The 18,779-nt window shown below is 47.9% G+C and overlaps 1 protein-coding gene across 2 annotated transcripts in view; it reads left to right on the top strand.

Annotated features, from left to right (window-relative positions):
• LOC118776334 (astrotactin-2-like) overlaps positions 1-18,779 on the top strand; it is a 293,949-nt gene that overhangs the window by 262,196 nt on the left and 12,974 nt on the right. For both annotated transcript variants that reach the window (XM_036526605.1, XM_036526604.1), the window contains 2 exons: positions 15,738-15,838; positions 16,180-16,363. In XM_036526605.1, coding sequence (XP_036382498.1) covers positions 15,738-15,838; positions 16,180-16,363 — 285 coding nt within the window. The remainder of the gene's footprint in view (positions 1-15,737; positions 15,839-16,179; positions 16,364-18,779) is intronic.

Here is an 18,779-nt window from a genome sequence, read left to right as displayed (position 1 = left end):
TTTTTAATTACATTGTGTTTTATATTTGTGCTTGATTCATGAGTGTTTATAGCCAAAGTTATCCCCAGATGATAAACATTATGGTTGAAATTCAGGAAAATATATTTTTCCGGGAGTGCTCTTTATCAAGTGATTATTTAGAAACATGCTGGATTTACTCAGCTGGGCTGGGAGGTCCATGCTGATCTGGTCACCTCTTATTAGCAATAACATAAACAGACGATTTGTCTTTCAGTTATGTGGATTCCTGGGTAGCTGCATTGCAAACATTGTTGAGATAAATTGGACAATTTAGCGAAGTATCGGAAAGACCTGCCTGACATGTAGCCCTTAATGCAGACTCCGGTCATCGTTTTGTAAAGTTATTAAAACAAAAGAACTAATGAGAGCAATTAAGCTGCTCAACTGATTACGTCTGGCAGATGAGAGGGAAGCCAGGGAAAGCTTCACTGTAGGTAGAGTCTCGCCAGTGAAATATCGGCTTCATTAGTGCCCCAGACACTGGAATTTTCTTGTGTGGATGGTGATTATCGTAATTTTCAAGCCTGCACAGTAAACCTCTGTTAATTTCCAGAGTTTAGAATATTGTTCCAGGATTGCCCAAAACAAGGGAAAGCACTGTGTATTCTCATGAAACAGTCTTCCTGTGGGTGGGGGGCGGGTCAGGGGGAGGGTGTGTGTGTGCGCACGAGCGTGTATGTATGTATATGTGTGTGCAGATATACGTGTGGGTGTCTGTTTTATGTGTATGTATGTTGCTGGTTATGATGAATGTCACACAGCACCCAGCTATCAGGCCCATCGGCACAGCACCGCTGCGGTCAGAGCCTGTAGGATTGCAGCGGGGCGAGGCCTGTACCCAGGCAGCAGTGTCCTGGTGGTCTGGCGGGGGTCTCTCCCTGCGCGGGTCTCTCCCTGAGGGGGTCTCTCCCTGCAGGGGTCTCTCCCTGCGCGGGTCTCTCCCTGCGGGGGTCTCTCCCTGCGCGGGTCTCTCCCTGCGGGGGTCTCTCCCTGCGCGGGTCTCTCCCTGAGCAGGTCTCTCTGTTGTTACCAGACAATCCTAATTTTTTATTTTCACAGTACATCAGGAATCATCCCATTGCGGTCAGTTGGTTCCGTTCATGTTGGTGTGAGGGACAGGCCCGTGAAGGTGCAGTAACAGAGTGAGGTAACTAAAAGGAGAAACTGAGCCCTAGCTGGAGCTGTGGCCAATGAGATCGTCCAACATCATGAGCATACGTTCAATCAGGCCATTCGCGACCAGAGTCTCCTGCTGTTTTTAATCCCATGACATCCAGTCATCCTGAAGGAAAGTGAAGCACAGAACAGATTCTGACACCGGAACCACATTTCAGAGTTCACAGCAGTGTCAAGTGAAAACATGTTTTCACAGAAAGAGGCCCATTGTTGCTACCAGTAGATGGAAAAGCATGATCTGGCTTTTTGGGTACATTGGCTAGTCTATGAGTGATCCTGTTGTACTTCTGACTCAACATATGATCATTCACAACACTGATTCAATAAATCTCTATTTATATAGATGCAAAGTCCAAATTTCCATAGTTAGAAGTGAGTTTCATACCAAACTTGCTAAGGCAATGCAGCACAGCATATATCAGCTTCTGCGTCAGGGGCATTAGTTCAACACTGATAGCATGGCCAAACTAGATGTGATTTACATCTGAAGTAATGCGCTGTAATTTCTAACGTTTTCTGATTTACAGTGTATTTGTATTTTTTGATGAATGCAGTACTGTCTGCTGCTCAGATAATGATAATACAGATGAGCACTTTCAGATGTGCCTTTCCTGAGATATGTTTCCCCTTTGCACCGTACTGAAAATCTGAAACTCTAAACTGCAGTTGTTCCCCCTTTGCTTTGGATTCCTGTGAACCGCGACGGGACACATGTTAGCGGAGTACGCGGAGTGACCTCACCCTGTCTGACAGGCAGGCTCTGAAATATGACATCAGCAGGGGCGATCTCCCTGTTCCCGCACACACATCACTCCATGTCTCCTTCACCATGCACCTCCCTCACCGCGCGCCTCCCTCACCGCGCGTGTCACTTACCGCGCGTCTCCCTCACCAAGCATCTCCCTCACCGCGCACCTCCCTCACCGAGCGCCTCCCTCACCGAGCGCCTCCCTCACCGCGCGTCTCCCTCACCGCGCGCCTCCCTCACCAAGCATCTCCCTCACCAAGCATCTCCCTCACCGCGCGCCTCCCTCACCGCGCGCCTCCCTCACCGAGCACCTCCCTCACCACGCGCCTCCCTCACCACGCGCCTCCCTCACCGCGCGTCTCCCTCACCAAGCATCTCCCTCACCGCGCGCCTCCCTCACCGAGCACCTCCCTCACCACGCACCTCCCTCACCACGCTCCTCCCTCACCGCGCGCCTCCCTCACCGAGCACCTCCCTCACCACGCGCCTCCCTCACCACGCGCCTCCCTCACCGCGCGTCTCCCTCACCAAGCATCTCCCTCACCGCGCGCCTCCCTCACCGAGCACCTCCCTCACCACGCGCCTCCCTCACCAAGCATCTCCCTCACCGCGCGCCTCCCTCACCGAGCACCTCCCTCACCACGCGTCTCCCTCACCACGTGTCTCCCTCACCGAGCGTCTCCTTCACCGTGCGCCTCCCTTACCACGCGTCTCCCTCACCGAGCGCCTCCTTCACTGCGCGTCTCCCTCACCGGGCGTCTCCTTCACCGCGCGTCTCCCTTACCACGCGTCTCCCTCACCGAGCGCCTCCCTCACCGAGCGTCTCCCTCACCGAGCGTCTCCCTCACCGTGCGTCTCCTCTGAACTCCTGCCAGCCAACACCTGGATCCCAAACTCCGAGCCTGAGCTCCTTCCCCCTCTGAAGGAAGGGGACAGTACTGGAATCATCCAGACCAGCTCTGTAACATATATGCATATACAGGAAAGGATTTAGATATAGGGCATCTAGAAGCTGAAATGCTGTGCTCCCTTGTGTCAGTTAGCAAATGCCTGAAACATACTGAAGGATTTGCTCAGCAGACTGTGATTCAGGGCTGTGTGTAGCCTCTTCTGTGTGAACAGACTTCCTGTGATCACTGAGTCTCCATGAGTGTTTGTTTTTTTTCTCCAAACCTGTGTCCATGGACTAAACTGCCAAAAATACAAATGAATGTTTGGAACTTTATTTCAGTCCAGCTATTCTGTCTGATTTCCAGTTTTGAAACCACTTACATATATTTTAACATGATATTGACCACAAATATATGTAAACAAGAAGAAAACTCACGCATGCCTGTGCCCACAGTAACTGGTAGCCCACAATGCTTGTTTTGTACAATACTGATTCATCATTGGAAATGTTGGATGAGTTAGGTTTCATAACGCAGTTTGAAATTTCTGTTGGCAGACTGTGGCCATGTGTGCATGTATGTGTGTGTGTACGTGTGTGTGCGCGTGTGAGCATGCGTGTGTGTGTGTGTGTGTGTGTGTGTGTGTGTGTGAGAGCATGTGTGTGTGTATGTATGTATTTTCGGGGTGCTTTATGGAAAGTTGAAGCGCCTGGTTTCTGGGGTCTTTGAGGAAGCAGCTCCAGCCCCTGCTCCCTGATAAGCTGAGATTTACGTGAGGACCTGCGTCTCCGCTGGCAGACGCTGCTTGCTCTTATCAGTGGCCCGATAGCAGCCCCACAGTTTGCATTATATCCCAGCCAATTGTTTTCCCATTCCAACTCCCCCAGCGCTATCTCCCCCAAACTACGGGAGGTTGTTTCGTTAAGTGACTCAACACCTCACACTTACACTGTCCTGAAAATGCAGCCTATCTCCCAGGGTACAGTAGGTCCGCAGTGCTGGTGCTGGAAGCAGCCAGTTGCTCCCGGGAGGGAGAGAGAGATTGGTGGAATGGGGTACATGTGTGCTGCATGGCGCTTATCTGGTACTGTATGTGAAATCTTCTAAGAATGCGCGCTGGCACCGAGTGCCGGAGTGCTCATAGCACAATAGCTGACCTCATGCAACAAGTTTCTGTGAAATTTCTGACTGCGAGATTTCAACATTTCAGGTGCATCTGTGATCAATGTCCAGGTTTTTATGTGTATATATTTGTGTGTATATATATATATACATGTGTATATATATACGTGTGTGTGTGTGTGCGTATATATGTATATATAAATGTGATGAGCAATGCATGAGCCCCTCTCCACTCTGGGTCACACTTAGTTAGACTACAGTTCTGCTGTTACAATGCTGCAGTGACTGCAGAATAATGCATATATTATTATACCTCTGTTTGAGCACACACACACACACACACACACACACACACACACACACACACACACACACACACACACATACACGCGCGCACACACACACACACACACACATACACACAGAGGCTGTGTGATACACAGATACTGTGTGTGTTTTAGAGTTTCACATCAGAGCCCCATTCTCTTTTTAAAGCAGTGTCCCATCTCCATGTGATATCATTAACCTTCTTTACATACCATTGCTTCTGAGTTTTACGGCCCACGGAGATCAGAGGGAGAGCACTGACATCACCCCAAATATCAGTGGTAACGGTGACAGTGCCAGACTCTCTGTGTGTGTGTGTGCGTGTGTGTGTGCGTGCGTGCGTGCGTGCGTGCGTGCGTGCGTGCGTGCGTGCGTGCGTGCGTGCGTGCGCGTGTGCGTGCGCGTGTGCGTGCGCGTGTGTGCGTGTGCGTGTGCGTGTGCGTGCGTGTGTGTGTGTGCGTGTGTGTGTGTGTGTGTGTGTGCACATGTATTTTTGTATGTGTGTGCATTCACATTCACGCTTAGCTTTAAACTGGTTCCAGTAAGTGTTCAGCTGTATAGATGGATAAAATGTAAAGAAGGCTAATGATGACAGCTTCCCCTAGATAAGGCCACCTGTGGCTAATGCTAAGGAAACTAATAACAATAGTAATGACAGTAGTGATTGTATTGTCATTAGCTCTCTATACATCTCCACAACACTGACCAATGAGGGAGACAGTGACAGCCCTTGACTGGAGTGGTGTGCTGTGTTGCTGTGCGCCTCCATTCGAAATACCTGAATCCTCCCCAAGCGAAACTGCAGACCGTGATTCAGAAACCAGTTTGTTTCAGATTTTATAGAGCAAAGGTTCTTTTTCACTGTATTTTCCACCAGTTTGTTGGCTGTAAACCCTCGCAGTTTTGCCTATAGCACCTACAGTGCATGTGCGGCGTAGCCTCTATGGTTTATTGCATTTTATTACAGCAGCAAATATTTAGCAGAGCAGAAAGATCTAAATCCAGATGCCCTCGGACCAATCAAAGCTGTTCCTGTAGGTTAAAACCGACAGAGCGATCATTTCCACGGTATCCTACTGTGAGACGAAGCAGCACTGTAAAATATAATGACCGCAAACTTTTATTGTTAAAGCATCCATTGTTTCTGTATAACATTTCCCTCTAATTTCTTTACAATTTGGTACCAGTCATTGCACGGGCCTTCCTGGCAAGAATGTGCAAGAAAAGGAACCAACCTAAATGTGGGACTAGCAAGAACTTAGTGCTGTTGAGATTGTTTTATCCTGAGATAAAAAGCTGGGAGGAAGACAAGTTCAAGCTGTCTGTCTTCTAGCATTGAAGTGAATACTTACACGTTGAGATGCACAGGTGTGCTTTTGCTTTTAGGAGGTGTAAACTGTGAGTAAATAACTTCAGCACTCTCTCGAGAGCACGGCAGAGGAAAACACTGCATACAATCGCTTACGCTGAAATCCCAACCGCACAAAAAAGGGCAAGTACTGTACTGCAAAACAAAAGACGTCACTGTTCTGAGACTTCAGCAGATGAATGAATAGAAGAGAACAGACAGAGAAATGGTGCAGGAGAACTGAACTGAAGACCAAGTGCTCTAATCGCTTAATAACCAGGTTCTGCTGTTCTGGCCAGCAACCAGCCTCTTGAAAGCAGAAACTGTGGAGTGATCTCCCGCCACCTCAAGTGTCAGAATCACTTCCAATCTCTCTGTCTCTGTCTCTCCTTGTCTCTTTCTCCCCCCGCCCCTCACTCCCTCTCCTCCCTCTCTGCCTGCCTCTCTTCTATGTCCTCTCTCTGTCTCTTCTCTCTCACTGGTGTTACACACAGCAGCTATTGTAATAAGCTGGTTAACTGCTTGCGTGTTACCAAAGGAGGAATGGCAGTGGGGATGTTTGGTTGGGTTTCTGTAGCCAACAGAGACACACACGTTCTCCTTGGCTGAGTGGTGCTCCTGGAATGAAATTTGTGAAATTTGGTGTTCTTTTTCTTCCTGGCTAAAGACTTGTGGGCTGCAGAAGACTCCTGTAAACGCCTGAAGGTGCTGCAGCATTTATAGGTGCATTTGGTATTGTATTGTATGCTTTAAATCAGAGAACATTATGTCCATTTTGGTACTGGTCAGTTTCAGCAATAAAACTGACATAATATATTTGACTTTTTTAGCATTTGTGTGTGTATCAGTAAGCCTCCTGAATCATAACCTGTCACAGTAACACACTGACAGAACACAGTGGAGAAAAAGACATTCAGAGAAAGTGGCTGGAGTGAAGGACTGGAATGAGCCCAGTGGGGAAAGATAGAGATGATGAGTGATGGGGGGGGGGGGGGGGGGGGGGGGTTGCCAACATGTTACTCACTGTTTTGACATTTTCATTGGCGAGGCAGATGGCGGCCTAGCTTTGTTCTCCTGGGCGATCCGTGCCCACGCTGGCACACTGACAGGCTGTTCTCAGTCCACTGGTGGGAAGACCAGCCCTCCGTCCACGCTCCTGTGTCTAACAGAGACTACCTGACTGAGCTCACCTCTGGCTGACTAAGTCACTCGCTCACTGACTGATTTACTGTCTGACTGTTACCTGATGGAATTATTTAGAACCTGACTGTCTGACAAACTTGCTGACTGCTTGTTCGCTGGCTGACTGATTTAAGTGAACTAAATAGCTACCTGACTAACATAGTGACTGACTAACTAACTAATTTCTTGTCTGACTGACTGATTCTCTTTTTACTGACTGGCTGACTGGCTGTTTGGTGTATTGACTGACTGAATGACTGGCTCATTTAACTTGATGACTGATTCCCTTTTTGAGTGACTGAGAGGCTGGCTGACAGGCTGACTGAACTGGAGTGCCGCTTAGCTTATAGAAAGTCTGGTTTACGATGATGAACACGTGTGGCCGGTACTTGTTGTAACCCATGAAACAGCAGCTAGTTACCTATGCTGAGACTAAGAATACATGCTGGCCTGTTCTAACATGTAAAGTTGTTTTCTAGGTTTTCTACTTTCTCATTTCACCCTGGGCAGACACTGGCACTTAGTGTGGTACCCGCACTGATGACGTCAATGGAGAGGCTTTGTTAATAAAGTTATCATTTCAAAGAAATTAGGGCAATTGGTGTGTTGCGTTTTCAGTCTCTTCTGGAGGACTGATTATGCCAAAACCCCCTTTATGCAGCAAATAAGTAGCATTTTACTGGGAGACAAGGTCAGTGTTCAGGGATATGAATGCACAGCTGTTCCCTCCCCCCAGCCACTGATATCAGCAAATTGACGATGTCAGTAGAGAAACCTCAGTATGAGGAAATGGCCATAGCTAACTAAGTGAGTTTTCCATGTCAAGTTGATAGCAATAATTTCATTTAAAAAGTCAGGTCTCTTGGGAACATGCTTGAATCCATGATGATATGGAAAGACATCTCTTTGCCTCTTCGAATTGACTTACAAAAAACAAATTTCAGTGACTTATGGCTCTTTTATAGCCACAAATAGCCACTGCAATGTTTGTGTGTGTGTGTGTGTGTGTGTGTGTGTGTGTGTTACCTGTCTAGACTGATCCAGGAAATTATAGGCCCATCAGTTTAACATGTAAATTACTGGAATCCATCATTAGGGACAATTTTGAATTATTCCTTGAACAAAATGGTATCTTAAATGATAGCCAGCATGGTTTTCACAGAGGGAGGTCATGCTTAACAAACCTCCTGGACTTTTTTGAGAAAGCTATAGTGTGTTTAGACTCAAACCAAGCTTATGATATTGTCTATTTGGACTTTCAAAAGGCATTTGACAAAGTACCGCATGAGAGGCTCATAGTGAAAATGAAATCTTCAGGAATACCAGGAGCTATCACTGAGTGGGTTCGAAGTTGGTTGTCTAAGCAACTGAAAGCAGACTGTAACTGTGGGAGGAATTGTATCAGAGCAGGGTCCTGTATGAACTGGAGTCCTGCAGGGATCGGTGTTGGGGCCTTTGCTATTCCTTATATACAAGGACAGATGATACAGATGCTACAAAACTAGGGGGTCTAGCCAGCAGTATAGAATCAACCAAAGTAATACATGAAGACCTAAACAGCATGCAAAAGTGGGCAGATACTTGGCAGATGACATTCAATTTAGCTAAATGTAAAGTCTTGCATGTGGGAAATAAGAACCTTAAACAAGACTACTTCATGGGGGAAAAAAACTCAGTTGCTCAGTCCAACATGTGTGTGTGTGTGTGTGTGTTTGTGTGTGTGTGTGTGTGTGTGTGTGTGCGCGCGTGTGCCTGCGTGTGCGTGCGCATGTGCGTGCGTGCGCATGCATGTGTGTGTGCGTGCGTGCGTGCGTGCATATATGTTGTGTGTGTGTGCTTGTGTGTGCGTGTATGTGTGTGCGTGTGCGTGCGTGTGTGTGTGCGTGCGTGCATATGTGTGTGTGTGTGTGTTTGTGTATGTGTGTGCGTGTGTGCATGTGTGTGTGTGTGTTTGCGTGTGCGTGTGTGTGCGTGTGTGCGTGCGTGCGTGCGTGCGTGCATGCACGTGTGCATGTGTGTGTGTGCGTGCATGCATGCGTGCATGTGTGTGTGTGTGTTTGTGTGTGTATGTGTGTGCGTGCCTGTGTGTGCGTGCCTGTGTGTGCGTGTGCGTTCCTGTGTGTGTGTGTGTGTGTCTGTTGTAAGGCAGCACAGCAGGGTGAGCAGTAATTTCCCTGTGTGAATCCATTGGAGTGAGCCTAGAAAATCACACAGCTCTTACTCAGCTCTGGAAGGCTGTTCTATCAACAGTATCAGCATGAATGACTATTGTGTTCTGAAAGACAGGACAGAACAAGCCAGCCAGACAGCCCAGAATCACTCAGCCTGGAAAAAAAACACATATTTTCCCTTTTCCCTCTGTTCTGCTGTGGTCTCATATCTTCATCAACACCATGTTTCGGTCTGGAAAAGTTTCTATTTAGCACAGGGGGGAGGCATAATAGCAGTGAAATGAATATGTATGTAGTGAAGACTCTTTCATCATAACCCCCCACCACCACGACTCCAGCCAGAGGAGCAGCCAGCTGAGGAGTATGTCTGCCGACCTAAACTAAACTCTCCAAATTGCTTGATAAAACCAAAACCATTGAAGTCACTGGAGTGTAATATGAAGATTGAATTTAAACAATGTGATGCAGAGTACAGTTGTAAGGGGTAAGGAGTGAGTGCATGTCGTATGGACTCTGAAGCCCCTGCTGAGGTTCGGAGAATTCCGTGCATTCTTCGTCATGAATAACAAAATCAAACCCAAAAATGAGAGCAATGCACACACAAGGCCAAACTGCAAATGGGAGAATCAGGCAGCGGTTGGAAGCTGCGGTCTGCAAACCCAGCAGAGATGGAGTCAGACAAATCTACTGTTTAAAAGCAGAACCCTGGAGAAGAAAAGGATGTTTAAAAAAAAAAAAAAAACAAGCTAACAGTTGCTGTTGTCTAATTGTTGCTTATTTTGGGTGTTTTTGTCTACTGTTTCTTTTTTTATTATGATGAATCCAGGACAAAGGCCCTGTTCTGTGTCTGTGTTCCCTTAAGCAGTATGGTGCCCTGTGAGAGCAGCTGATTGGGCAGATTAAGGCACCGTCCATGATGCATTGAAGGCTTATGAAACTTTGCACTTTGCACTGTCAAATATCTGCACATATTACAAAGCACACTCCTACTAAACTATAAAATAAATAAATAAAAAATTGTAATGGTTTAATGCACCTATTAGCTTTACTTGCTAGTTTGTACCTTGCCTGGCCAACCTTTGGAACTTTGTCATGCAGCACTTCTAATTGTTGACTATGGTTTTTTGCTTGTGTTGTACTCTACCTCACTTGTAAGTCGCTTTGGATAAAAGCATCTGCAAAATGAATAAATGTAAATGTAACAGTACTCACATTCACAAAGTATGAAAGAGCGTGACCCTATGTGAGTCGTGACAGTCCTGGGCCTTGTCTCCATTTTGCAGAGCACACGCACATTTCTGGGCGGTCCAGCATAATTCTGGTGAAAAAAATGTGGTGTTTTTAACAAATGAAGTCAAACGGTAATTTACTTAAAGTGTCCGGGCGGTTATAATGACATGGTATTTTTAGAGGTACGAAAGCCAGGTGTTAATTGCTGTCCTCAGTTGTAGCTTGTGGCTAGTTATATTCCACTGAGAGAGATGAGGAGCTGATATTTTAAAGACTTAAACACTGCTCACTTTCAGGCTAATGAGACAGCCATGCACAGCAAGCTCTTTGTGTTGCTGCCCATTTCAAACATTACTGTAGACCCTGAAAATATATATATATATAGGTAGCATTGCCTGTCTGTCTGTCTCTCTCTGTCTGTGTGTGTCTCTGTCTGTCTGTCTGTATGAGAGAAAGTGCGGTTCAGAGGCTGTTGAGGGATGCTTTTGCATGTTGCTCAGTACTGATGCAGCCTTGGAGTTCGCACAGTCATGGTTGAAGAGCTCGGCTTCAGCAGATGTAGATGTGGGTGGCAGGATGCTGTGCTCTGTGATGCACAGGGTTCCAGCACAGGCTTGGCTGCTCTCAGCTCAGCCCGCCTTGCTGAACTCTCCCTGCAGAGCACAATGCGTGTGGACAGCGGGCCAGTCTGACCCAGATACACATCAGCACCCCCCTGGAGAGAGAGAGAGGGAGAGAGAGAGAGAGAGAGAGAGAGGGACAGAGGGAGAGTGAGAGAGAGAGAGAGAGAGAGAGAGAGAGAGAGAGAGAGAGAGAGAGAGAGAGAGAGAGAGAGAGAGAGAGGGAGAGAGAGAGAGAGAGACGGATGGAGAGAGAGAGAGGGACAGAGGGAGAGGGAGGGAGAGAGTGAGAGAGAGAGAGACGGATGGAGAGAGAGAGGGACGGAGGGAGAGGGAGGGAAAGAGAGAGTGAGAGAGAGATAGAGAGAGAGAGAGAGGGGGGGAGGGAGGGAGAGGGAGAGGGAGGGAGAGAGTGAGAGAGAGAGAGAGAGAGAAATGGATGGAGAGAGAGAAAGGGACAGAGGGAGAGGGAGGGAGAGAGTGAGAGAGAGAGAGAGAGAGAGAGGGACAGAGGGAGAGGGAGGGAGAGAGTGAGAGAGAGAGAGAGAGAGAGGGACAGAGGGAGAGGGAGGGAGAGAGTGAGAGAGAGAGAGAGAGAGAGAGGGAGGGAGAGAGGGAGGGAGGGGGAGAGAGAGAGAGAGAGAGAGAGAGACGGATGGAGAGAGAGAGGGACGGAGGGAGAGGGAGGGAAAGAGAGAGAGAGAGAGAGGGATGGAGGGAGAGAGAGAGGGGGAGAGAAAGGAGGGAGGGAGGGAGAGAGAGAGAGAGAGAGATGGAGGGATGGAGAGAGAGAGAGAGAGAGGCAAAGCACCACTCATTGATAAAAGGAGAAAGTTGGCTGCTTGTAGTGCACAGGTATTCAGAGGCTTTGAACATGGTGGCAGTGAGCGGTCCCGCGGGTCAGGTGACCACTCGCCTAGTTGCCGTGGCGTGCCGTCTCTGCTGCGTGAGACTGGCATTGACGGCCTCTGTTTGCTGTTCTGTTTGTTTGTGTTTTAAATGGATGCAGTTGGATGTGGGCGCAGGGTTGTTAGTATAACTGGTCAGGATGTGGAACTGTCTCTGTTGGAGACATATTGTGTTCACGGATTGGGCAGCTCTGTTTCGGGAATCCGGTTGCTGTCCTGGGTTTCCTGCTGTTTTGGCATTCCCTGCTGTAATTACAAAGCTATCCTTAGATCTGAGATAGCTAATGCCCAGGAACAAGGCCTGTCTGTAAATAAGGACAAGAATGAAAAACAAAAAAGCACAGCTGATCTGCGTGAGATGGATGACTATTCATGTTCTCTGTGTCTCTGATCTACTTATACATCTACATGTATGTATGTGTGAGTCTGTGTGTCTGTCTCTGTCTCTGTCTGTGTATCTGTGTGTGTGTGTCTGCTTGCATGTGTGCGTGTGTGTGCACGTGTGTGTGTGCACGTGTGTGTGTGCACGTGTGTGTGTGCACGTGTGTGTGCGTGCGTGTGTGCGTGTGCATGTGTGTGTGTGTGTGTGCACGTGTGTGTGCATGCGTGTGTGTCTGTGTGTGCGTGCATGTGTGTGCGTGTGCGCACATGTGTGTGTGCACGTGTGTGTGCGCACGTGTGCGTGTGTAACATGTCGCTGCATATATCCTCTTTATACAGCAAACCTCATCATTTTGCTCAGTGCTCTGCAGCTCGGCTGAGGGCTTTAGTCTTCCATGAGCTGAATCATTCTGAAGGCTTGTCAGGGAATGTAATGAAGCAGCTTCTTCTGCCTGAAGCAGAAATCTAAATATTACAAAAGTGCTCCAGTTGAGTACTGCAAAGGGGCACAGTCACATTGTACTCTAAGCGCATCAACGAAAGAATGTATAAAACCTACATAAACATGACACAATGGCTGAAGGAAGCATTCCTAATACATTGTGCATGGTAAATGACACTCTTTACCAAGTGTAACATGTGTTGTGTAGAAATGACTCACACATCCAACTCTGCCAGTGTCACATGGCACTGGGACCCCTTTCAACTCTGCCATGTCAGATGTGACCTCATCACGTTTTGTCCTTGTGTGTGAGGAAACTGCTTTAGCCTGACCGTTTAGGGTAAAGAGAAAGTCAGACTCAATCTTATATTTCTTTCTGAAATCTGAATCACATTTGCGAACGTTACACAAACTGCACACTCATACAATATATGGTTCCTACAGTGGTTGCAGCACCAGGATTCAAAAAGCCTGTCTTTACACTGAGGACTTCCCTCAAGGAGGATCCTCAACATTTTTCTTTTTCTTCTTCTTTTTCTTCCTCCTCCTCCTCTTCCCCCTCCTCCTCATCCTAAAGTAGTGTTGCAGGCTTGTCAGAGTTCAGCATGCAAAGCCGCGTTTGAACTGAAAACAGGCAGAGTGCTGAAATCGCTATCCTGAAGTGCAGTGTCGGCCCCAGCTGCCTAGCTCAGCACATGGTGTTCCTGTACTTGAGAAAAGATCTCACCCCAACCCCGGGGGCTGCCTGCAGGCCACCCCAACATTTTCACATAAACAGGATACTGTTCAATTGAACTAAGCTGTCCCTCAGCAATAATAATGGTTTTGGGGGAGGGGGGTGTGGGGGGGTGTATGCAGGTTGTTTAATTGAAGCATTCATGGGTTTTGCGGTTGGAGGCTCAGAAGCTGTTGGCACGGAGATGGTCTCCATTAAAGAGTACCAAACACATTCCCCCGGGAAATGCAAACAGGCCAGGTGCATCTGCCAGGCTGAAACGGCCTGCAGGTACATACCAAACAGTGGCTTATTTGTGCTTCTCTTAACAAATGCCTACTGTTTGGGTCCAAGAAAATGTTTTAAAGACATCAGAAATAACGCTGTGTGACTCCCCACTTTGTTTGCCGCGTCTGATGTAAACCGCTGAAATTGCGGTTGATTGGCAGTGCCTGAAAACAGTTAGCGACTCCTGTCCAAGCAGAGCACAGCACAGAATAGCAAAGGCAGCTCTCTGCCTCAGACGAAATGAGATATGGGCACAAAAATAAGTATTTCAGCAATACACCGCTATAGTACTTCATCAAAATCCGTGTACATCTGATACACCCCTCTCTGGGAATATGAAGCCTATGCCCCAAATTTCATTATGCAAAGGGCTTTACATCTCAAATATTGTACAGCTCAGGGTAATTGACTTTTGGATGGAGGCCCAGAGTTGAGTAACACATGGTGTCCTTATAGGACATTTGGGCACAGAGAGGCTTCCATCTCTCTGTGCTTTAAACTGTAGACCTTGAGGTTCAGACACGCCTTTAGGACATGCTGCTTTCGGTTTGAAAGGAAGGCCCAGATCCCATCCAAATGCAATGTCCTTTACCGTTAACTGTGATAAACATATGAAAGCAATTTTTCTTATTTTTGATTCTTGCACAACCCCCATTGTGGGATTCATGTGTTGCCTAAAGCTCACAATGTTGGCTACGTATAGAAAATAAGGGACAGTCCCCAAAGTATAGGACAAAGAGTATTCCTGTTAGTGCAAAAAATACACTTTAAATTGTATTCAGATGAGTTGCATTTACTTAATCTATTTTTTAAACCAGAACAGCAGTCTGGTTTAACTACAATCACTGCCCATCATAGAAACCAGGTGATCAGCTCCCCTACCCAAAACCTGAGCGATGGCCAATCAGAGCAAGCCCCGCAGAAGCAGGGAGCTTTATTCAACGCCCTGTGGGGTTTGGAGATTGCCTCCCTTTGTGTGCTGATTGGTCGATTCCTCACATTTCTATTTGCGTTTCATCTTTTTAAGTGTAATGCAGACTAATGATGTTTCATTGTAGGGTTGAGGGATGTCCACTCAGTGTCAGATGCCAGCCTGCACGGGACATTTCTCTGATTGGCAGATTAGAAAATGATGTCATTCGACAGGCTTCAGTGAGCCTCGGATGGTGAAATCACTTGTTGTTTCGATCGCAGGCCAGTGGGGGTCGCAGTGAGGGGCAGCTTCATGACACAGCTGGCCATTCCAAATTTGGAGAAAAATGGGGAAAATAAGGTGTTTCAAATTTATTAAAAAAGAGTCGGGACTGTGTTTGTTAGCAGGACCTCGCAGGTTTGACCTCCTGTGTGGGACTGCTGCTGCTCAGTTCAGCAGAGTTTGCAACCTGAGTTTCCAGCTCACAAAAAAACAGAAGTGTGTCACATGCAGGGTTGCCTTGGTCTCAGCTCAGCAAGTGACTGACAGTCATAGCAGCCACATAACAAGGACATCAGTCCAGGAGGCCACCGTGCCATGTGATCACATGACATAAATCTGTCTCATCCCCTAAGCCTGGCTTCCTGGAGCCATGCTGGGGAAAAGGTTGGTAGCAGGAGAATTAGTATTTCTGCATTTATTCATGCTTTTGCTCCGAATGCTGGAGTTACAGACAGGCCTGTTTAGGCAGCTATTTGGCCTAATGGCTTTGCTTCTGTCTGCTGAGCCAGGAGAATGCAGAGAGGTAACACGAGCCTCTGGAATCCTCACTCCAAACCTGCTGTGAATTGTGGATATTTTTAAATGTGAATTCTGTGGCTGTCAGCAGAGGCTGATAAAAGTCACACATTTTGGAGTGGGTACATTCTGTACCGCAAGCATCATATTTTAGCGTGGAGGTGACTGGGCACTGGCCACGGCTCAGGGTCTTTTTTCCTCCTGTGAAGGTTCAGCTGCCCTCACTGCCTTCACAGCTTCCACCCTGCTTCACACACGCCCTCGGGTCCCCCTGAGGGGGCAGGCTGGACACTCTGGCAGGGAGGGGTTAGGTCAGGGACAGGCTGAGGGTAACACTGGGGGCACACTGTGGGTTAGGTGTGGGGCATGTTGAAAGTGTGTTGCTGGGAGTGTGTTGTGGGGCGTGTTGAGGGGGTGTGATGCAGGGTGTAACGCTCTCTACTCCTCTCTCTCTCAGGTTTACGCTGTATGCCATCGACAGCCGAGGGCGGCGCTCTGAGTCCAGCTTCGTCTTCGTCAGGACCTCCTGCCCCATGGTGGACGACATCAGAGCGGAGGGTAGGGTGCAGGGTGCTCCCCCTCTGTCAGTGCCCCCCCATGCGCTCTCTGTCCCACCTCAGCATACCCCCATCTCCAGCCCAACACACCCCCTCCCTCAAACCCTCTCACTCCCGCTCTCTGGTCTCCTCTACACACACCCTCTGATGGGTCCACTGACCCTCACACTCTGCAGTCCAGCGCAATCAGGGTGACCTGACAGCAGCAATGAACGTCACTGTTTTGCTGTACTGTGGGATTGCAGCCTCAGTATTCTCCAAAAGCCAATGAAGCATGAGATGTGTTTGATTGACAGATCTAAGCCCGCCCACCTGCTCAGACCTTTTTCATTTTCATAACAGAGATTGCAGACAAAGTGTACAACCTGTACAACGGCTACACCAGCGGGAAGGAGCAGCAGACGGCCTACAACACGCTGATGGAGATCTCTCCCCCCATGCTCTACCGCGTCCAGCACCACTACAACTCCCACTACGAGAAGTTTGGCGACTTCGTGTGGCGGAGTGAGGATGAGCTGGGCCCCAGGTGAGGCTCCCTCTACCCTCCCATGATGCTCAGCTGCCTTCCCATGATGCTTAGCTGCCTTTGAAAAGGGAATGTGGATGAGATTGTGTTGATGTCAAGTTCGGGAGGAGGGGTAGAATGAGAACCAAGGTGCAGGTGGCCTTGTATGTCAGCCCCCCCGCTGTCGACCGCACGGGCCCCTCTCAGAAGCGCTGGTTTTTAGGGGCTGCTCGTGACGCTTTTGGTCGACGTCGTCATTTTCCTTCCCCCAGTTAAATTCCTTTGATGGTTTTCGTTGGAGGGTGCAAATTTCCCAGCTTATTTACACAGCTGCGTTTTAACCGTGGCCTTTAAGGAGTTGTGTGTTGCCAATGGTTACGGCACTAACAGTGTGTACCCTGTTTAGTCACATTATCGGGGTGCTGTACCCCCAAAAGAGTGCTGACGGGGGCAGCCTTTCTGGGGGTCCTCCAGCACCCATCCCGGGGTCTCAACTGTGACGGGGCTTGCCGTGCTCGGCACTAATGTGGGACTCTGCAATATTTGTGCAAGCTTTAATTGCAAATCTAGCTCTATAAATCCAGTCTTTTAATGAGCAGGTTTGTTTAATTGGACCAGCGTTTTATAAGGACATAAATCTCATGAAAAAAATGCACACATATCCGTAATGTATTTTCATTTTAGTTTACCTAAGTTCACCAGATGTTTTTATTTCCTCTAAATTAAAATTTTTTAATGAATATTTCGTACCCTAAAGGTGGCTGGTCACAAGTCCCCGAATGAAAGTGTTCCTTTGCCAGGAGCTTGTGGGGAGAAGGTGGTGGAGCGAATGTCCAAGACAAACAGAAGTTGCACAATCGCTGTCAGCAACTTATCACCCATGTCTTTAATGGGGTTTGTTTTTACGCAGAGCACTCAGTTACATAAACCAAAGCCTTCCACCTGGAAGGGCCTGAAAAGCCTCATCTTGTCATTATATTTAGTCTGCTTTTATAGTCTTGGAGGTCCTTCACATTCACACAGGTGTAAAGCTGCTCAGCCATCAAAGATGAGGTTTTGCAACACAGCTAATGCTACTCAGACAGTTAGAACAAAGGAGACATCGCCCCTGTTAAGTGTAAGCCTGCTCTCCCTCCCTCTGTCTTCTTGCTGTTTCATAAGGGATGCTGGGTTCTATACCAATCACAGCTCCTGAGCCACGCTAAAGATGTTAAAGATGGCATTTGAGTTTTATCTTTCTTTTTACTCTTCCTCGGGAACCAGCTGATAATTCTCTTCCTCCTCATCTTCCTCGCTAGACCGTGTGGCAGTTGCACATATCCATTGGCTGTTTCACCGTGTGGCTGATAGATTTGTTCTTTGTTCTTTTTGCCGGCTACCAGGGCATGTTGACTACATGAAGATCAGTTGACCTGCACACACTGTTCAGCACTCCTAAAAGCACACAGATTTTCTCAGTGAATATTGCAGGAGGCTTTGGGGAAAGAGCAAGGGAAACCAGCATAGAAAATCCACTAACAGAACAGTTTACTTCTTTAAATGAAATCACAGCATGTTCATAATCAATAAACTGCTTGTAATAAATTGAACTCTTGCTTTTCATTTAAAATCTCTGATGGGAGGTAGTGAAAACAAACACCAACACATGAGAGGCCGTTAGGAGGAAGGCACTGCTTGCCAGTATGTGCGTGTTCAGCTAACAGCCGGACTCCTTATTCTCACAACACAAAGAGAAACAGATTAGCAATTGCTGTGAGCGTGAGACAGTCACCAACTTTGTGTCAGGATCACCCCCTCGAGCGACTGGGATTCTGTAGGGTGACTGCCCCCTCTCTGACCCAGACGGACGGGTGCTGTGTGTCTCTGAATGTCGTCATGGAGTATCAACAAACCCCCCCCAAACCAGAGACCCTTAAACACCAGAGCTGTGCACCCCACTGCTGTCCTCTCTCTCGTTTTCCTCTCGGTATATTGCCTGTTATGCTAACCATCAACCTTTTCCGCCCTGCTCACAGCGGCTCCATTCAGCATGCAACTCCAAGAATAGAAATACATATATGTATATATATATATAAATAAATAAATAAGAGTAGTGTGCAGATGCTGATCCCTGTAACATAATGGCTGCCCAGTGCTGCACAGGGTCAAGTTTGTTTTTAGAAATGGTTTGGTCTTTATTTTCCCTTTTTTGTGGAGAGGGTGAAAGTCCCTGGGCACGCGGGTGCTGCAGCTGGTGTCCTGTGTTTAGATGTCCTTCCTCTGACCTGAGCGGGTGTCAGGGCGCCCCCCCCCCCATCCCGCCCCGTCTCGTCTCCGTCTCTGTTGTGCTGCAGTGGGAAATGTCGGTTAGTCCGCAAGCCACAGAGCCGCAGTGGTGTCTGACCTGGACCAGGCTCACAGGCATGCTCAGGGACCGCTGGCCAGCACAAGCAGAAAC

This window comes from Megalops cyprinoides, chromosome 4 (genome assembly GCF_013368585.1).
Source record: "Megalops cyprinoides isolate fMegCyp1 chromosome 4, fMegCyp1.pri, whole genome shotgun sequence".
NCBI lineage: Eukaryota > Metazoa > Chordata > Actinopteri > Elopiformes > Megalopidae > Megalops > Megalops cyprinoides.
Note: the sequence above shows the minus strand (reverse complement) of the source record. Positions and strands in the feature narration are given on the sequence as shown.